The sequence below is a fragment of the Delphinapterus leucas genome, unplaced genomic scaffold (genome assembly GCF_059928025.1).
Source record: "Delphinapterus leucas isolate spDelLeu-1000000601 "Yukka" unplaced genomic scaffold, BTC_Dleu_Yukka2 spDelLeu_asBTCV2_sq25, whole genome shotgun sequence".
In the NCBI taxonomy this organism is placed as follows: Eukaryota; Metazoa; Chordata; class Mammalia; order Artiodactyla; family Monodontidae; genus Delphinapterus; species Delphinapterus leucas.
The window spans coordinates 17,145,113-17,162,380 of record NW_028322234.1 but is presented as its reverse complement, the minus strand read 5'-3'; the positions used below and the strand labels follow the sequence as shown (position 1 = coordinate 17,162,380).

Below are 17,268 nucleotides of genomic sequence, written 5' to 3'. Positions count from 1 at the left end.
AAGCCCGTGCGCCTAGAGCCCGTGCTCCACAACAAGAGAAGCCACCACAATGAGAAGCCCGCGCACCGCAACGAAGAGTAGCCCCCGCTCGCCGCAACTAGAGAAAGCCCGCACGCAGCGACAAAGACCCAGCGCAGCCAAAAATAAATACGTTTATATATATTTAAAAAAAGAACAGAAGCAATATTGTAACAAGTTCAATAAAGACTTTTAAAAAAATGGGTGTGAAGTGTTGAGGGGTGAAAGGAGAGGAGGAATGCAAATAAAAAGCTTAGCCTAGTATTTTTTTTTAATATTTATTTGGCTGCACTGAGTCTTAGTTGCGGTATGCAGGATCTATTTTTAGTTGCAGCATGCGAACTCTTAGTTGCAGCATGTGGGATCTAGTTCCCTGACCAGGGATCGAACCTGGGCTCCCTGCACTGGGAACTCCGCAGAGTCTCAGCCACTGGACTACCAGGGGAGTCCCTAGGCTAGTAATTTAAAAAGTCGTCTTCCATTTCCTTCGGAGAAATCATTGAAGGGGAGCATACCCAGCAGGGAGGAAAGACTTGTGGTTCTTATCTCTCCTAATCCATTTATCAAAGATCTGGGTCTACCCCTTATCTCCTTTCTTCCCCTGCCAGGCTATATCTCTTGGAGCCACTATTCCCCATCCACACCAGTTTTTCAGGCTCCTTTTCATGAAAGAATTGTGGGTGGTCTGCGTCCGTGTGGGCGTCTGGGCCAGGCACCCCTTGGGCTGCCTGGGCTTCAAGTTTATAAGTGGGTTCCCCTCTATTTCCCAATTTCTGTCTGCATTTCTGATTCTCTGCCTGTATGTCCACCATTCAGTCGTTTGACAGATGTTTCTTGAGTTCCTACTATGTGCCAGGCATCGCTGGGGACAAAGCAGTGACTAAGAGGGACCTGGTTCCTGCCTTCACAGGGATCATGGTCCAGTGGGGGAGACAGTTACAATTGGGGCAGGGAAAGGAGGAGGTGTCAGGGTTGTGATGGGGGCAGCCCAGGACACTGTGGAACCCGGAGTAATAACCGAGGGGGGAGGAGAGGGTGCTGGAAAGCCTTTCTGGCTGAGAATATTGAGAGAACGCTTAAAGGACTTCCCTGCTGGTCCAGTGGTTAAGACTCCTCGCTTCCACTGCAGGGGGCGCGGGTTCCATCCCTGGTCAGGGAATTAAGATCCTACCTGCCGCGCGGTGAGGGCAAAAAAAAAAAAAAAGATAAAGCTTATATCCTTTTAAACATACATTATACCCATTCTAGAGCTCGGGAGACTGAGGCCCCACGAAATGGATTCGTCCCAGCCGGAAGAGCTAGGAGGGGGTGGGGCTGGGGCTGGATCCCGTGACTCTGGCTCCAGAGTGCAGTGGAGTGCAGGCCTCCACTGCTGTTGGAGGCCCGGAGGCCGGGGGAGCTGCACCCTACGCTTGGAGGAACTTGAAACTGCTTGCGTGGTGATCCAATCGTGGGAGGGCTGTTGGAAGGAGGATGGGGAGGGGTCCAGAGCACAGGCCTCAGAGTCGCATGCACTTGACTCACTGTGCGCCCCAGAGCACGTGCGTCCCCTCTCTGGGCGGGTTTGTCGCCTGTGAAATCGGAGATTTGCCCCGCCTCCTGCTCTGCTGGGATGAGAAAATCCACGTGGGGCGCTCGGCACAGTCAGCGCTCACTAAATACCAGCTGGTGTTAGAATTCTGATTATCCCCATTATTATCGTTAATAACTAAATAATTAGAACCAATGCGTCCTCTCTGCATCCGATTGGGTCTCTCCGCGTCGGGAAATCACCGGGCCCCAAGAGAGGCGAGGTCGGACTCAGACCTCTCTTCCACCCACCCACGCCCCAAACTCACCCCGTCTTGCCCCGGCCTCCAGCAGGCAGGCCTCGTAAATTTGCAGGCAGGCTGAGATGGCGCGGGCTTGGAGACGGGGATGTGATTAGGGGTGCCCTTGGCGTCGCCCCCCACCTCCGTGGGAGGGGTCCGCAAACCACTGTGAAATCGTCGGGCGCTAGGACCCCGTCGGTGCCGGGCGTCGAGGCCGGGCTAACCCCGCGACCACGCCTCTCTTCGTGATGATTGGCTTTCCGTCCCTGGCCCGCGGCCCCGATTGGCGGATGCGGACGCCGCTCCCGGGATTCCCCGCCCCACCCGAGTTAGTCTCGGGTCCACCAGTTTTGTCGCCGCAAAAGCGCTCGGCGGGACGGGCGGGGCGGGCGGGGACAGCGAAGCAGGGAGAGCGGGGCGCGGGCAGCCCGGGCCGGGGGTCCCGTCTGCCGGCGCCGGACGGACTGGCCGATCCCGGAGCGCCGCCATGGGCCCGGGGCCCCCGGCGGCCGGAGCGGGGGCGCCCCCGCGGCCGCTGTCCCTCGTTGCGCGGCTGAGCTACGCCGTGGGCCACTTCCTCAACGACCTCTGCGCGTCCATGTGGTTCACCTACCTGCTGCTCTACCTGCACTCGGTGCGCGCCTACAGCTCACGCGGCGCCGGCCTGCTGCTGCTGCTCGGTCAGGTGGCCGACGGGCTGTGCACGCCCCTCGTGGGCTTCGAGGCTGACCGCGCCACAGGCCGCTGCGCCCGCTTCGGCCCGCGCAAGGCCTGGCACCTGGTCGGTAAGCCCCGGTCCGGACTCCCCCATCCGACTGCCTGGCTCAGGGCCCGAACCTACCCCCTCTGTCCCACTGCTCCGTCCTCTCTAATTGCCCAACCCCTGAGCCTTCCCATCTGTCTGCTTAACTGCCCAGTACCCCTTCTGTTTGTCTGTCGCATGGCTGCCGTCCGACCCGCGGAGCCTCCTCCGTCTGACTGTTCGTGTGACCGTCCAGTGTCACTTTTCTTTGTCTGATCCTCCGGGGCACCCTGAACCCTCTCTGGGTTGGGTCTACAGCCCGCGCCTCCTCTGTCAGTCTATCTGGTCTGGCCTGACTTCATCTGTATCAGGGTGACCACCCAGGACAACTCTTGAGTCAGGCTGCCTAGAGTCCCCTCTGTCTGTCTGTTCCCCCAGTGCACTTTGTGCATCCATCCCCTCACTCATCTCGGGCAACCTGGCACTTGGTGGCTTTGGGGAGCTGTCCTGGGAACTGGGTTGGGGACCGGGTGAGCCAGAAGGGTCGGGGTTCTGTGCTTGTCCGGCTGATGGGATGGGGGTCTGCAGAGCAGGTAATGGGGTCACCCTCTGTTTGTTATGAGGGAGTTACCTGGACTAGAGGGCTGTTGGTGAGGGGAGGAGGTGGGTCCCACGGGGGCTGGGGCACCCTGCCCGGTGCACACCCATGATAAGGCCCGGCTCCTGGCATCCCTTCTCTGCCCGCCCGGACCCTGGGCCCTGAGATTAGCCCTGGCCACTTTGCCTGCTGTTCTTTCGCTGGCAGAAGTACCCGCCGCATCCTGGCGCTTGGGGCACGCTGGGCATTTAAGGAGGCAGAACCAGGAATCCTGCCCGCTTCTGGGAATTCTGGGCGGCAGCTTTCCAGAAACCAGGAGGGCCGGCTGGTATCTCCTTGCCCTTGGGAACAATGACTGAGGAGGCAGTGATTTGCCTTGGCCCTCATGAGGGACATTTTTTGCAAGGTGCAACAGATCTCCAAGTTGCCTGCAAGTGGCTGGCATTGCTGTGGCCGTGGCTTAGGGGCTGGATTTCAGTTTCTTAGACACTGAGGATGCACAGGCTGTTCTTGGGTCACATTAGGCTAGGAGCCCGGGTGCGGGGCCGTGGCGGGAGCAGGGAGAGCCATGTGACCCAGACCCCAGACAGAGGTATCCCTCTGCGGGCTGCAGTTGGGATTGCTTACAGAGCTGAGCCCAGAGTATCAAATGCAGTTTTGTTCATAATAGTTGAGTAGACCCGTTGACACACAAAAAAGGTAGTTCTTGGGTCAGAGAGATGTGAGGGCTATGTTCTCTGGGGCAGATAGGTGAGCCCCTTCTAAGGAGATGGAGTCAGCCACAGGTAGGTTTGCCTGGCAGTGGACGCTGCATGTGCAAAGGCCCTGAGGTGGGACCTCGTAACAGCCTGTCTTCCCGTTTTGTAGGTGGGGGGCTGAGGTTCAGTGACGGCCCCACCTGACCCCAGGGGGAGACACTGAGTCCCCTTGCAGAGGGGAGGTTAGGGTAGTGGAGGCACCTTTGTCAGTACACTGAAGGCTTTGTGTTTATGCCTTCAGCTTATGATGGGTGCCCCAACCAGATACCAGGGCCTCCACCTGTGCCCTCTCCCTGCATGTGCAGAGATCCAGGAAGAACTGTGGAGAGAGGAAGCCAGGGTGGCCCCTTGTGATGCCTGATAAGGTGACTTGAGTGAAGGTCACCTCGGCCTCAGTGCTCACTTCTCTTTTTTACCGAAGTCTGTGGGTGGTGGGGACAGACTCATTCTTTCCCTTAACAAGCCCTCGGGGCTCCCCGTCTAGCGCAGAGAGGACCCGGAAAGCCAGACATGGACACTCCTGTCGGGTCCAGGCTGGGGCAGGTGGGTAGACTGGGCTTCATAGGAAGAAGCAGAGCTCTGGAGGAGGGGACATTAGCTTTGGGGTTTTGAAGGACGAATAGGAGTGTATGTGTGTAGGGGGGGCATTCCAAGTAGTTGAAACAGCTTTTGCAAAGGTGTGACATCTCATGGCTTTGAAGTTGCTGAGACAGGAAGTGGCGCAAAGAAGTAGGAGCTCCCGATTTCACACATTAACTCTTAATTCTCATGCCAATTTTGTGAGGTATTTTTATTAGCTCCCTTTCCTGGAAACGGAGGCCCAGAGAGGCAGTCACTTGCCCAAAGTCCCCCAGCCAGGCAGCCTGGTCCTGACAATGGTTAACGTGGCCTGGGCAGCAGCAGGGTACAGTCCGTCCGGCCAGGGCAGCACATTCTTCTGACCAGAGTCTACAGTTCCTGTCTGGCCCCGGGGTGGCCTCCAGGCCACCAGGAATCTGCCTGGGGTGCCTCTTCCAGGCACCAGTTCCAGAGAAATACCAAGCGTGGTTTTGGTTTCATTTCCCAGTCCCTGGACTGTTGGGGTGGGCCCAGGTTCTGGGGGATGAGGTCACCTCCGGGGCCTGGTGGGGAGGAAGGAAGTCTGGCTCCGGGTGCTCTGGGATGGGAGGAGAAGGGTGGAGGGCTGGAGGGAAGGAGCATGGCTGAGTCCAGCAGGCTGGCCTCGCAGCTCTGCAGCTCACTCAGTGGGCCTCAGTTTCCTCATCAGGAAATGGGTTGGTTTAATAATAACGTTCACCTCTTTGGGCTGTTTTAAATAGAGGCCACTATTATTATTATTCACTCATTCAAAAGATCTTGATGTGCCAGACTCTATATTGGGTGCCAGGGACACAGAAGTGACTTGGAGAGACCTGTTACCCACCCCCCAGACAGAGAGACAAAAGAATTCCTTTGTGTGCAAAGGGGTATGAAGGAGAGAAAGCAGGGTTCAGACAGAGGGTGTCAGAGTGGGGAGGGGACTGCTGGTGACTGGGCTGGTCAGGGGGGCTTCTTTGAGGAGGTGGCATTTTAGCTGAGTCCTGGAGGGATGAAGAGGAGTGCGCCTTGCTAAGATGTCATGGGAAAAGCATTCCAGGCAGAGGGGGCAGCCTGTACAAAGGCCCTGGGGCAGGAAGAACAGGGAGGCGGCCCGGGTGGCTGGAGCAGAGTGAGCGAGGGGGAGAGAGGGAGGAGGGGATGGGTCAGGGCAGGTGGTGCAGGCCCCTTTGGGACCTCGGGGAGAACTTGTGCTTGTTCTGAGGTATGAGTGTTTTCCAGGGAGAGGCACCTGGGCCTCCTGACTCCTGGCAGCCCCACGGGACGCCTGGTAGGAGCTGGGAGGAAAAGGCCCCCTCTGTGGGCGAGGTGGGAAGGGGAAGTGATGGGGTAAGTGGCGCATCTGTGGTGGGCAGTGCCCCAGGGGACCTCCACAGCGCCCTTTCAACCTGCTGCGTGGCCTTAGGCTCGGCTTGTTTCCCCAGCTGTCACCAAGGGGGCAAACTTGGTGAGCCCTGAGCCGGCATGGCAAGACCCCATTCTTGCCCCCTATCATCTGGCCCTGCCCCTGCATGGTTACAGCATGTGGCCGGCTCTGTGTCAGTTCCCCCATCACACACAAGGGGCATAGGGCCTGGACTGGGAGGCCCAGCCCCTCTGTCCTGTTTGGCTGTGTGTCCTCAGGGGGGCCCCAGATCTCTCGGCCTTAGTTCCCCATCTGTCACAGGGGCTGTAAGCTTGGGGAGCCCCGGGCTGCTGACACCCACTCACTGTGTGACTTTGTTGTGTGTGTGTTTGTGAAGGGGGTCTCTAACCTTTTCCATGTCTCGGTTTTGTCCCCCCCCCGCTCACCTGGGGAGCCCTGGGCCAGCGTGGGAAGGCCCTGCAACGTGCCCTCCCCGCTCTGCTTGTCCACAGGCACTATCTGTGTCCTGCTGTCCTTCCCCTTCATCTTCAGCCCCTGCCTGGGCTGCAACGCCACCACGCCCGAGTGGGTTGCCCTCCTCTACTACGGGCCCTTCATCGTGATCTTCCAGTTCGGCTGGGCTGCTACACAGATTGCCCACCTCAGCCTCATCCCGGAGCTCGTCACCAATGACCACGAGAAGGTGGAGCTCACGGCTCTCAGGTGCCACCTTCGGGGCAGGGCGGGCAGGCGTGCGAAGAGCAGGCACGGCGGGGGGCCCAGGGCCACCCTCCCATGTCTGGGCTCTGCTTGGCTGTGCGGCTCTGGGACTCTGCCCCAGCGTGGGCATCTGGAAATTAGTATATTATTCAGCCATTGCTGTGTAACAAACGAGCACCAAGTTAGCAACTTCAAACAGCACACATTGACCACCTCCTGGTTTCTGTGGGTCAGGAGTCTGGCTTAGCTTAGCTGGGTTCTCAGCGTTAGTCTTGAGGCTGCAGTCAAGGTGTCGGCTAGGGCTGGGGCGTCATCTGAGGCTTGGGGTCCCTCTACCCTGCTCATGTCATTGTTGGCAGTGTTTGTCTTCTTATAGATTTAGAAGTCTTGGGGGTTGGGACTTCCCTGGTGGTCCAGTGGTTAAGACTCTGAGCTTCCACTGCAGGGGCATGGGTTTGATCCCTGGTCGGGGAACTAAGATCCTGCATGCTGCATGGCACGGCCAAAAAAAGAAGTTGTAGGGGCTTGCTGCTTCTTTGAGGCCAGCACGAGTCTCTCATCTCAGGGATGGTGTGAGCCCACTTTCTGAGGGTCGCCTGATTAGGTCAGGCCCACTCAGGATAATCTCCCTTACTTACATCCACAAAATCCCTTTACCTTTGCCACAGACAGTTACCTAACACGGGCTTGACATCCCATCACATTCACACGTCCCGTTCCCCAAGGGGAGGGGGTTAGAGGGGGCAGGGGGGCAGGCCATGGGAACGTCTGGGCCATCTTAGAATCCCGCCTCCCACACGTGGGTGCAGCTGGCGCCCAGGGCGTCCGTTTCTTGCCTGAGGTGCTGAAGGAGGTGATTCTGCATGTGATGGTAGCAGGAGCACTTATGGAACGCTTGCTGTGGGCTGGACACAGTTCTGGGCCCATCACGCAGAAGATCTTGAATTCTGACGACAAGCCCGAGAGGTTGTCATGTGCCCAGGGACAGGGTTGGAGCAGAGTGGGGCCTGTGCAGTGGGAACAGGGATCAGATGACAGTTCTCGGCAGGAGGGACATCACGCATGAAGGTGGCCTTGCGGGCATAAGCGCTCGTCATGAGGGCCCTGCCTGTCTGAGCCCAGTTCCCCATTACGGCCTAGAGCTGCGGGCACTAACGGCGGGGGTTGCTCAATGCCTGGGGCCCCCGAGGGCCCCAGCTGAGGGGGATAGGCTGGGCCCGGTAGAGGCCAACCTCTGGGCGCTTTCTACCCGCAAGTGCTTTAGCGCCTGCCGCGTGTCATTTTTGCCTTGACCTCTGCGGGTGTTCTTGTCCTCACTTTCAGAAAGGGAAGTGGACTCCTGGTGAGATCCAGAGGCTCCTCGCCCCGGCCAGGGCCCTAGGCAGGACATGGCTCTGGGGCTGCAGGCAGGAGTGGACTCGGATGACTCTAGACCATGGAGCCCTTGTCCAGCTGAAGCCCAGGATTTCTGAGTATCCTGGGTTCTCAGGCTTCTGGGTTGCAGGCCTGACTTGGCCCTGCTTTGCTGAGTCTCTACATTCAGGCCCCAGGCAGATGGGCCCTCACAGTGGGGTCTTGGGCCAGAGAAATCAGATACATGCAGGCTGGGGAAACTTGAGGCCAGCAGGGGCTTTCCTGGGCTACCCAGTGTGTTGGTGGCTGAAATCACCTGGCCGGAGGTTCCCCAGACGCTCTGACTGTACACCTGCCTGGGGAGTAAGTGGTTGCGTGGCTCCCGGGCTGCCCTGCTGAGGCCTTGCCTGTGCCCTGGCAGGTACGCCTTCACCGTGGTGGCCAGCATCACCGTCTATGGGGCTGCCTGGCTTCTGCTCCACCTGCAGGGCTCTCCCCACATGGGGTCCACTCAGGATGTCTATGACCAGCTGGGGGTCCAAGATGTGCCGGTGTTCCGGGTGAGCTGGGGCCCGGGGTGGGCCAAGGCTGGCTGCTGCCCGGGTGGGACAGCCCCAAGGCCCTGAACTCAGGGCTTGGGCCGAGAGTCGCTGCTGACCCCTCTCCTGCCCGGTCCCCAGAACCTCTCGCTGTTGGTGGTGGGCGTTGGAGCTGTCTCCTCACTGCTGTTCCACCTGGGCACCAGGGAGGGGCGCCGGCGGCAGGTGGAGGAGCCAGATGAACACAGCCCTCTGTTGGCCCCTGCTACTGCCCGGCCCTTGCTGCTCTGGAAACACTGGCTTCGGGAGCCGGCCTTTTATCAGGTATGTCATAGGGGCAGAGGATGTTGGTGTTGATGCCCCTCTCCCACCAGGCCCTTACTCTGTGTGGCTGCAGGCAGGGATGGCAGACACTGGAGCAAACGTAGCCCCTTCTCCAGTCACACCCAGGGCAGACATTACTAATGTCACTGCTCTCTTCTCTTCTCCACCTGACCAGCTAGGCAGTCACTACTAATGGATCAGGTGCCAGCTGCAGGGTTACTCACGTTGGCCCCCAGTGCTCCCCTTATGGGAGTAGAGGAGGGCCCCCTCTGACCCGTCCCTTTGTTTACAGGTAGGCTTGCTGTACATGAGCACGAGGCTCATTGTGAACCTGTCCCAGACATACGTGGCCATGTACCTCACCTACTCCCTCAGCCTGCCTAAGGTGAGCCGGCCGGGTGGCAGGGGTGCGGGGCCCTGAGCCTGATGAGCCACTCCTGACACGCCTGTGCCCACTGTGCCCCGACAGAAGTTCATCGCCACCATCCCACTGGTGATGTACCTCAGCGGCTTCCTCTCCTCCTTCCTTCTGAAGCCCGTCAACAGGTGCATCGGGAGGAATGTGAGTAGGCCGGGCAGAGGGCAGTGTGCCTTGCGCAACCTGGGCGACTCCAGACCACGGTCCAGCGTGGGAGCCAGAGGGTGGCCGGCGTGACTGAGGAACTGAATGCTTCATTTTATTTCCTTTTAATTGAGTTGCGTTGAGACCCAAGTAGCTACCCACTAGTGGCAGCTGTAACAGCATAGCCCTAGAACATCTGCTCCATGGAGCTCGGAGCACCTCTGAGGCTCAGAATCTCGGAATCCTCTGAGGTCAGAGCTGGGGGCTCCTTAGGGATAACCCAACTCAAACCCCACTTTGCTGGGGTTGGGGGCCGGACTGAAGACCAGAAAGGGCAAGTGCCAGACTCAGGGCTGCCCAGCAAGGTGGGCCTGATGCTGGGCTGGGCTCTCTGCAGATGACCTACTTTGTGGGCCTCCTGGTGATCCTGGCCTTCGCAGCCTGGGTGGCACTGGCGGATGAGCTGGGTGTGGCTGTGTATGTGGTGGCTGTGCTGCTGGGCATGGGCTGTGCCACCATCCTCGTCACCTCGCTGGCCATGACGGCTGACCTCATCGGCCCCCATACGGTAGGGCTGCTGAGCCAGTCCGGGTTGGGGTTGGGGACCAGGGCCGAGGCCTGGGATGCTGACCCCCTGCTCGTGTCCCCCCAGCACAGCGGAGCCTTCGTGTATGGCGCCATGAGCTTCTTGGACAAGGTGGCCAATGGGCTGGCAGTCATGGCCATCCAGAGCCTGCACCCCTGCTCGTGAGTACCCCTATCCATTTGTTCTTGCGTTTAATGAGCTGTGCTGAGGCCGTGCTGTGCCCCAGGCGCTGCCCCAGGTCTGCTAATTCCATGAGAACAGAAGACCCCGCCTCGGTGGCCTCACAGCCAGGGAGACCGAGTTATTCCCTATCTCAAGAACCCATTTATTTACTGAGCCGACAGTCTGTCCTGGGCCGGGTGCTGAGGACACACAGATGGATCGGGGGGATGTGAGCGGACAGGGCAGAGGGAGAGCCTGGAATCCCTATAATTCAGACCCTCAGAACCTAGGGTTCCAGCCCCAGATGGTTCTAGACCTGAGTTTGCACCCTGTAGAAGCCCAGGATTTGGGAATGAAAGCTGGCCTGGTCCTCTGTCCTCATGGAGCTGGGGACAACACGAGCCACATGAATAATCTCATGAATAAATGTGTACAAAGGGTGTGAAGGACACCACTTGGGGAGGCCTGACTGTGGCGAGAAGTCAGGAAGGGCTGCCTTGAGGTGACGTGGGACCCAAGACCTGGAGGATGTCAGGGAGTTCTAGGCGTATGGGGAGGAGCAGCCTTGTGCAAAGGCCCCGGGGCAGGACTGTGCCTGGCATGGTGGAAGGACAGCAACGAGGCCCTTGTGGCTAGAGCAGAGTGAGCAAGGTGGAGAGAGGGAGGAGGGGAGGGCAGGGAGGGGACGGGTCGTGCAGGGCCTTGTGGGCCACAAGGAGGACAGGTTTTTGCCCCAAGGGAGGTGGGCCCGTGGAGGGCTGTGAGCAGAGGGGCGGGGCCTGAGTCAGGTGCTCACAGACGCCCTCTGGCGGCTACTGCGGGGAGGACAGACAGGGAAGGGAGGGTGGGAACAGGGAGGGGACTAGGATGGTTGGGGGGCAGGTGGTGACGGGGCTGGATCCCGAGGGAGGAGAAATGGGCGGTCTGGGGTAGACTTGGAAGGCAGAGCTGACCTTACTGACTGAAGTATCAGCTGTTGGAGGGGAGGAGGGGGTTGAGGGCAACCACTTGGTCCTGGCCTGAGTGTGGGGAAAGATGGGGTGCCCCAGCTGAGATGGGAGGAGCAGGAGGTCCAGGCTGGGGCTGGCAGGTACCCACAGGCGTCTGCTCACCCCCTTCTGCCCTTCCCCTGCCCCCAGCTCAGAGCTCTGCTGCAAAGCCTGCGTGGCCTTCTACCACTGGGTGATGGTGGCCGTGACGGGTGGCGTGGGCGTGGCTGCCACCCTGGCTCTGTGCAGTCTCCTGGTCTGGCCCATCCGCCTTCGGAGCTGTGAGTTGCAGGCCCCGCCACCCCACAAAAGCCCCAAACCAGCCATGGGTGTGTAGGTCTGGGCCAGGACAGGCCCCGCCCTCCCTAACCCCACTTCCACCCCCTTCTCTTGCAGGGCACCCTGGAGCCCAACCTTGACACCGCGCCATGGTCCTTTACCCTTTGTAAATTAACCGCGACTGTGAACGCTCGCTGCCCAACGAGGCCTGCAGCGGCCCCTTTGCTGCTCTGATCCCACTCCTGCGTCTGTCCCATCCCTGCCTGGCTGTGGGGGTCGGGTGGGGCTTGGTGGGCGCGGTCAGGGTGGGTGGGATACCAGCAGCTTCTCCCTAGCTTCTCTAGGGCGGGGACACTGAGCTAGGCCCTCTGGTATTCAGGAGCTGGTGGGGTCCTTGTGGGTCTGGGGTACCCCAATCCCGACTCTGACCCACCCCCAGCTGTTTGGATGATTCGGGGTGCCCTGTGTTGTGTGGGGGCCGGATGTGAGGCTCCTGGGCGCAGGGCCTGTCCCGAGCTGAGCCCCGGCCAGCCTAGGGTCTCCCGGGTTCTACTACTGGGTGCCGCCAGGCCCTGGAGGACAGAGCCATTGCGGAGCCTGCCAGGAGCCCCAGCCTCAGGGTTAGGGGGCTGGGCCCAGACCCTGGCCGTGGCGATGGTGAGGCTCAGCACGCCGGGGCCCCGAGTGTGGCTCCCTGCGCCTAGGCCACTGCTGACAGTGAATAAAGAGCCGCCTGGGGCCAGGACTGTGCCTTGGCCTGGGGCCCGGGGTAGGGGGAGCCGAGGGCAGGAGAGGTCATCTGTCTGACTCTGCCCTGGAGCTTGGTCACTAGGGTCCTGGTTCAGAGCTCCCTTCATCTGGCTGCCTGACCTCCCCAGGCCCCAGCCCCAGAGGTGGACAGATGCCTTGGGGGAGAGGCGCCGGGTCCCTGAAGAGCCACACCAGCAGCACGAGATCTTTATCAGTGACTGGCCGTGTAGACAAGCCGGGGCTGCTGGTTGGTGGAGGGGCAGCAGGGTTCCAGGTCCCACTGCCGGTAGTTCTGGGTGGTGTAGCGCGGGCGCTGGGGCGCCGACAGGTATGGCACGTAGTCAGATGCCTGCCACAGCGGCTTGACCCCGAATTGGTGTCTGTGGATCACTGGGGGGCCAGGACCCAGGTCACCGGCTGGCTCCGCCTCCTGGCCCCTGGCATCTCACCGCCAGCCCCTGGATCGCCTGCCCCTGGCCCAAGCTCACCGTACTCCTCGTCCCGGTTGGGTCTGTCTTTCCACAGCACGCTCCTGTACTGCGCGCGGGGGCCCCTGTACTGCACAGGGATGATGGGGTCGTACCAGGCGGTCTCCCGGAGACGCTGGGTGTAGGCTGTGGGGTAGGGGTCAGGGGTCATCTCTGCACCTGTGGGCCTCACCCTCCCCTCCAGGCGAGCCTGGTGTCACAGAGGGCCGGGCTGGGCACTCACCCGAGGGCATGCTGGGCATGCTGCGCTCCCTGGGGCTGTGGCATCCGTGCCTGTGGGCATAAGCCTTGAAGTGTGGGCTGTCCAGAGCCCGAGGGAGCATGTTCCAGGCTTCTCGGGAGTCCGAGTTGGTCAGGCCCGTGTACCACAGCTGGCCGGCCGCGTCGCGTCCCATGGGTGTGTACTTCCAGCGCATCTCCTGCTTGATGGCCGGTGTCTGACAGGGCCCCTCCTGGGACAGGTAGTCATTGCTGAGGGCGGGGGTGGGAGGAGAGAGACTGAGTTTTCGGCCCCCCTGCCCTCCCGGGGCCTCTTCATCCCCATCACCAGCACTGAGGGTGCAGAATGCAGAAGCCTGGCCCGAGGTGTGGGGGGCCTTGTCTGTCCTTCAGTACTGGACACCCTCCCACCCAGGCTGGCAGAGGGTGGAAGGCTGACCCCTTTAGCCCTTCCCCAAACCCCAGGACCTCCTAAACATTTTATCTTTTCTTGCCTCTACTAAGTCGTTTGCCCAGCCTCCCAGACCTGCAGGCCCTTTCCTCCAGGAAGCCCCCCTGGCCTGGAGGTGCACCAGGAGGACGTGGTCTCAGCTATGGCTCAGTGAGTGGCGCAGGTTTCACCGTCATTGGTCTGGCCTGGGAGCCGTGGGTTGGGGACACTGGGAAAGTGTATGGGGAGCCCAGACTCCCAGGGAGACCTTCAGGGAACCCTTGTGCCATCGCCACCCGCCCAGCTATTGGGGCCAGCGGGGAGTGAAGGCAAGCTCACATTTAAAGGAGAAACTATTGCAGCTACACAGGAGTGCCTGTTCCAGGGGCCTCTGTTGCCAGAGCCCGTCCCAGGCTGAAAGCATCAGGAGGGCTCCCCTGAGGAGGTGGCAGTGATGTGAGGAGGGTCCCGCTTGTGCAGAGGCCCTGGGGCAGCAGGGATGGTGTAAGGAACAGAGGCTGGCAGAGCAAAGAAGGAAGTGGAAATATGCTAACGATGGCAAAAATCAAACCTCAATGAGATACCATCAAAACTAAAGCTATCCTTCGGGAACACCCTCGCAGCACCACTGCCCAAGAGACAGACATGGGCACGTGCTTTGACCTGGCGAGCTTGCTCCAGGGAGATGCCCTAGGGAGTAAGCCCGTGGCCCCAAGATGGTCCAAGCAGGGCTGCTGATAAAACGTTCTCCCCTGTGCCTGCTTGGAGTTCCCACTCCACACAGAAAACCAGAAACCCACGTGTTTCATAAGAGGTGGGCTCGGCCTGGTCAGTTCTGGGAAGTGGCCGCAGGCTGGTTTGCCACTTGCAGGGAGGGGAGTTTGGGGACCGTCTGGCAGGCCCCACTCTTTTTGAACTACAAAATGAACCAAAACTACAAAATGCACCTGGCTTGTAAAAAGGAATTAAAACAGTCAAAAATAACACACAATGAAAAGCGAGTCTCTGTGTCAATTACACCTCAAAAAAACTAATAAAAGAACATCACGTTATGGCTGAAAAACATTTTTTTCTCATAATAAATGAATGCCTTTTTGACCTAGAATCAAGAAATCTAATGGCATTTAAATAAATAAAAGTACTGGAAAAAGCAGTGAGTCTCCCTGACCTAGCTGCCAGTCCCCTCCACCAGGGCCGCCACTCTTACTGGTTTCTGCTTCATTCCAGAAGCAGCGTGTAGGCACGAGCCATTCCGTCCCATCACACGCCTGTGGGAACCTGCTTCTATGGTGGTGGCACAGATTTTTTTTTTTTACTTAATTTTCTTGGAAATGGAGCAGCAGCAAGGGCACTGACTCACCTTTTCTGTAAAGCAGCATGGTGACCCATTATAGTTTATTAACGCTTATTAATGGGTCCTCTAATGGGTTGAACGTGTCTCCCCAGTTCACGTCCACCCGGAATCTCAGAACATGACCTTACTTGGAAATAGGGTCTTAGCAGATGTAACTTAAGACAGGGTCATGCCGGGTCAGGGAGGCCCTAATGCAACCCTAATGCAGAGCCCTGGTGAGGCTGGGGTATCTACACGGTCAGGGGAGAAGGTCACGAGACAAGGGACGCCACGGACTGCCAGCACCCCCAGAAGCTAGGAGGGACACGGAGCAGATGCTCCCTCACGGCCTCAGAAGGCCCCAGCCCTGCTGACACCTTGGTCTTGGGGCTCCTGGCCCCCAGAACTGGTAGAGGTAAATTCTGTGCTCGAGGCCGCCCCCTTGTGGGGTTGTTCCAGCAGCGCAGGGCTCCCGGGAACCTATCTGCTCTGCTGGCTGGCTGTGTGTGTGTCCTGCATGCGTGAACCACCACGTGTGACCTGCGTGTACTCCTGCCAGGTCCCAAGCCTGGTGCAGGTGGGTGGGGAGGGTGCAGGGAGCAGGTGCAGCACCCACATACCTTTATGGAGACTGAAAGACGCTGGTGGGAAGCAAACCCAAAGAGGCAGTGCAGGGGCAGGACGTGCTCACCTGTATAGAGATGCCGGGAGGTTCACTTCCAGAGTCCCCCGGGGGACGTAGGGCCGGGCAGCCTCCTGCCTCAGGGTCTGCATGTCTGCCTCTGGGTGCCCGGGGGCTCCTGCCTCCGAGGCCTGCGGGGCCATTGTTGACAGCTACAAAGGCAGCCCGGTGTCCTGGCAACAGCTGGGTCTGCTGGCCACCATCCAGGCCACTGCCTCTCCCCCAGCTGAGGGGCCGAGCAGGGAGAGCAGAGGCTGAAGAAGGAGGCGGGCGCTCATCTGGGTAGGGCCGACCTGGGGCTCAGCCCTCCCACCTCTTCTCTGTCCCCCAACACAGCCGCATGGGGGCCTCCAAACCCAACGAAGCTTCAGAATTTCCTTTCCACAACCTCAGCCCTACCCTTCCAGGTGCTCAGGCCAGCAGCCCTGCAGCCCCCAGGTCCTCCCTTCTCACCCCACCCCCGTCCAGTCCTTCATCTGTTTCCAAAATACATCCAGCGCGAGAATCTGCACACACGTGTTCACAGTGGCACGATCCACAACAGCCAGAGCGGAAGCAACCCAAATGCCCACCAACCGCAGAACAGAAACCCAAAACAGGGTCCCTCCACACACTGGAACGTTAGCCATGGAAAGGGGTGACGCGCTGACACAACCTGGAGAACACGAAGCTCAGGGAGAGAAGCCAGACACAAAAGTGTCTGATTCCATTGATGGGAAACGTCCAGAACAGGCAAACCCACAGACACAGAGGGTGGATTCATGGTTGTCAGGGGCTGGGAGGGGGGTGGGGGTGACTGATAATGGGGATGGGGCTTCTTTTGGGGGTGATGGAATGTTCTGGAATTAGATGGTGGTAGCCAGCACAACATAGTAAATATACTAAAACCCACAGGATTGTATACCTTAAAATGTTACACACGTTTTACTACAAGTTAAAACATTCACAAGAAATCCAGAACCTGCCTGCCTTTCACCATTTCCACCTGCTTGTGGCCGCAGTCCTGTCATTGCCTGCCCGGGCAGGGCGTCCTCCCTGGTCGCTGCGCCCCTGCCCACCTGTTTCCAGGTCTCCACACCAAGGGGAAGGGTGTCCCTTCCCCTCTCTGCCCACAGCCCTCCAGGGTCCCACCCTCCCTCCTGGGGTAACAGCCCAAGTCCTCCCCAAGGCCCTGCACAACCTGCCCTGTCTCCTCCCTGCCCTCCCCTCCTCCCTCTCTCCCCCTCGCTCACTCTGCTCCAGACACACGGGCCTCCTGGCTGTTCCTCCAGCTCACCAGGCACAGTCCTGCCCCAGGGCCTTTGCATGGGTCCACAGCCTGGAGCACCAGCTCTGCCCAGGTGTGTCCATGCCCCCCTCAGGCCCTTGCGGACACGTCAGCCCTGGGCTCAAGCTGCCCTCTCCCAAGGCCCACGCCACCCTTCGCACCGTGACGGCCACATGCACTTACACTCTGTCGTCCACTCCCTGACATACAGAAGCTCCTCAAGGGCAGGTCTGGGCTCTGGCCTCCCTTGTCCCCGGCTGCCCAGGATGGGGATCTTCCCTGGGCTTGCGGGGAGGGCATGGGGTGCACCACCAGTTGTGGGCAGCTGCTCACTGCAGAGAGCCTCACCTCCCTTCCTTCTCAAGATCCCTGGGGCCCCCGGGCCCGTAGGCCCACCCAGTGTCACAACCCCTCTGGTCCAGGCTGGTTTCCTCCCTGGGGCCTCCTGGCCCTCCCCACACACAGGGTGCTAGGCCAGCAGTGTCCCTGCTGGCCCCGGAAGCCCATCTGTCAGGCAGAGGTGCCACCCCCTCTACCCTGGGCCAGGCCTCACTATGTGCTCAGACCACCAGCCCCGGGCCCACCCCCCACTTCCCAACAGAACCAGCCTGGCTGCAAGGACTGGCCTGGATCACGGGGGCATGAATTCAAGGACCCCGGCGCCCCCTGCTGACCGCCTCTGAGTGGCCCCCGCAGCCTCTCCCCGAGAGCCAGCC

The 17,268-nt window shown here is 59.8% G+C and overlaps 2 protein-coding genes across 4 annotated transcripts; one reads left to right on the top strand and one right to left on the bottom strand.

Annotated features, from left to right (window-relative positions):
• Positions 1-1,845: 1,845 nt before the first annotated feature.
• Positions 1,846-17,240, bottom strand: TEKTIP1 (tektin bundle interacting protein 1). Of its 3 annotated transcripts, none has more exons than XM_089905693.1 (4): positions 15,295-15,383; positions 12,845-13,788; positions 12,622-12,747; positions 1,846-7,596 (listed from the first exon to the last, which is right to left on the bottom strand). In XM_089905693.1, exons 2-4 carry the CDS (start codon positions 13,035-13,037, stop codon positions 7,262-7,264), a joined length of 654 nt encoding a protein of 217 aa, XP_089761819.1. In that variant the 5' UTR covers positions 13,038-13,788; positions 15,295-15,383; the 3' UTR covers positions 1,846-7,261. The 3 variants fall into 3 exon arrangements, with proteins under 3 accessions (XP_089761819.1, XP_022413388.1, XP_022413390.1); XM_022557680.3 differs by having other exon boundaries at positions 1,848-7,596; positions 12,845-13,092; positions 15,295-17,240; XM_022557682.3 differs by lacking the exon at positions 1,846-7,596 and adding an exon at positions 9,095-12,523 and having other exon boundaries at positions 12,845-13,092; positions 15,295-17,240.
• Positions 2,233-11,656, top strand: MFSD12 (major facilitator superfamily domain containing 12). The gene is given in 10 exon segments (XM_022557675.3): positions 2,233-2,614; positions 6,382-6,592; positions 8,364-8,502; positions 8,623-8,805; positions 9,098-9,190; positions 9,275-9,367; positions 9,765-9,935; positions 10,020-10,114; positions 11,255-11,435; positions 11,437-11,656. Coding segments are annotated over 10 exon segments (1,551 nt in total). The 5' UTR covers positions 2,233-2,316; the 3' UTR covers positions 11,524-11,656.
• Positions 17,241-17,268: the final 28 nt, after the last annotated feature.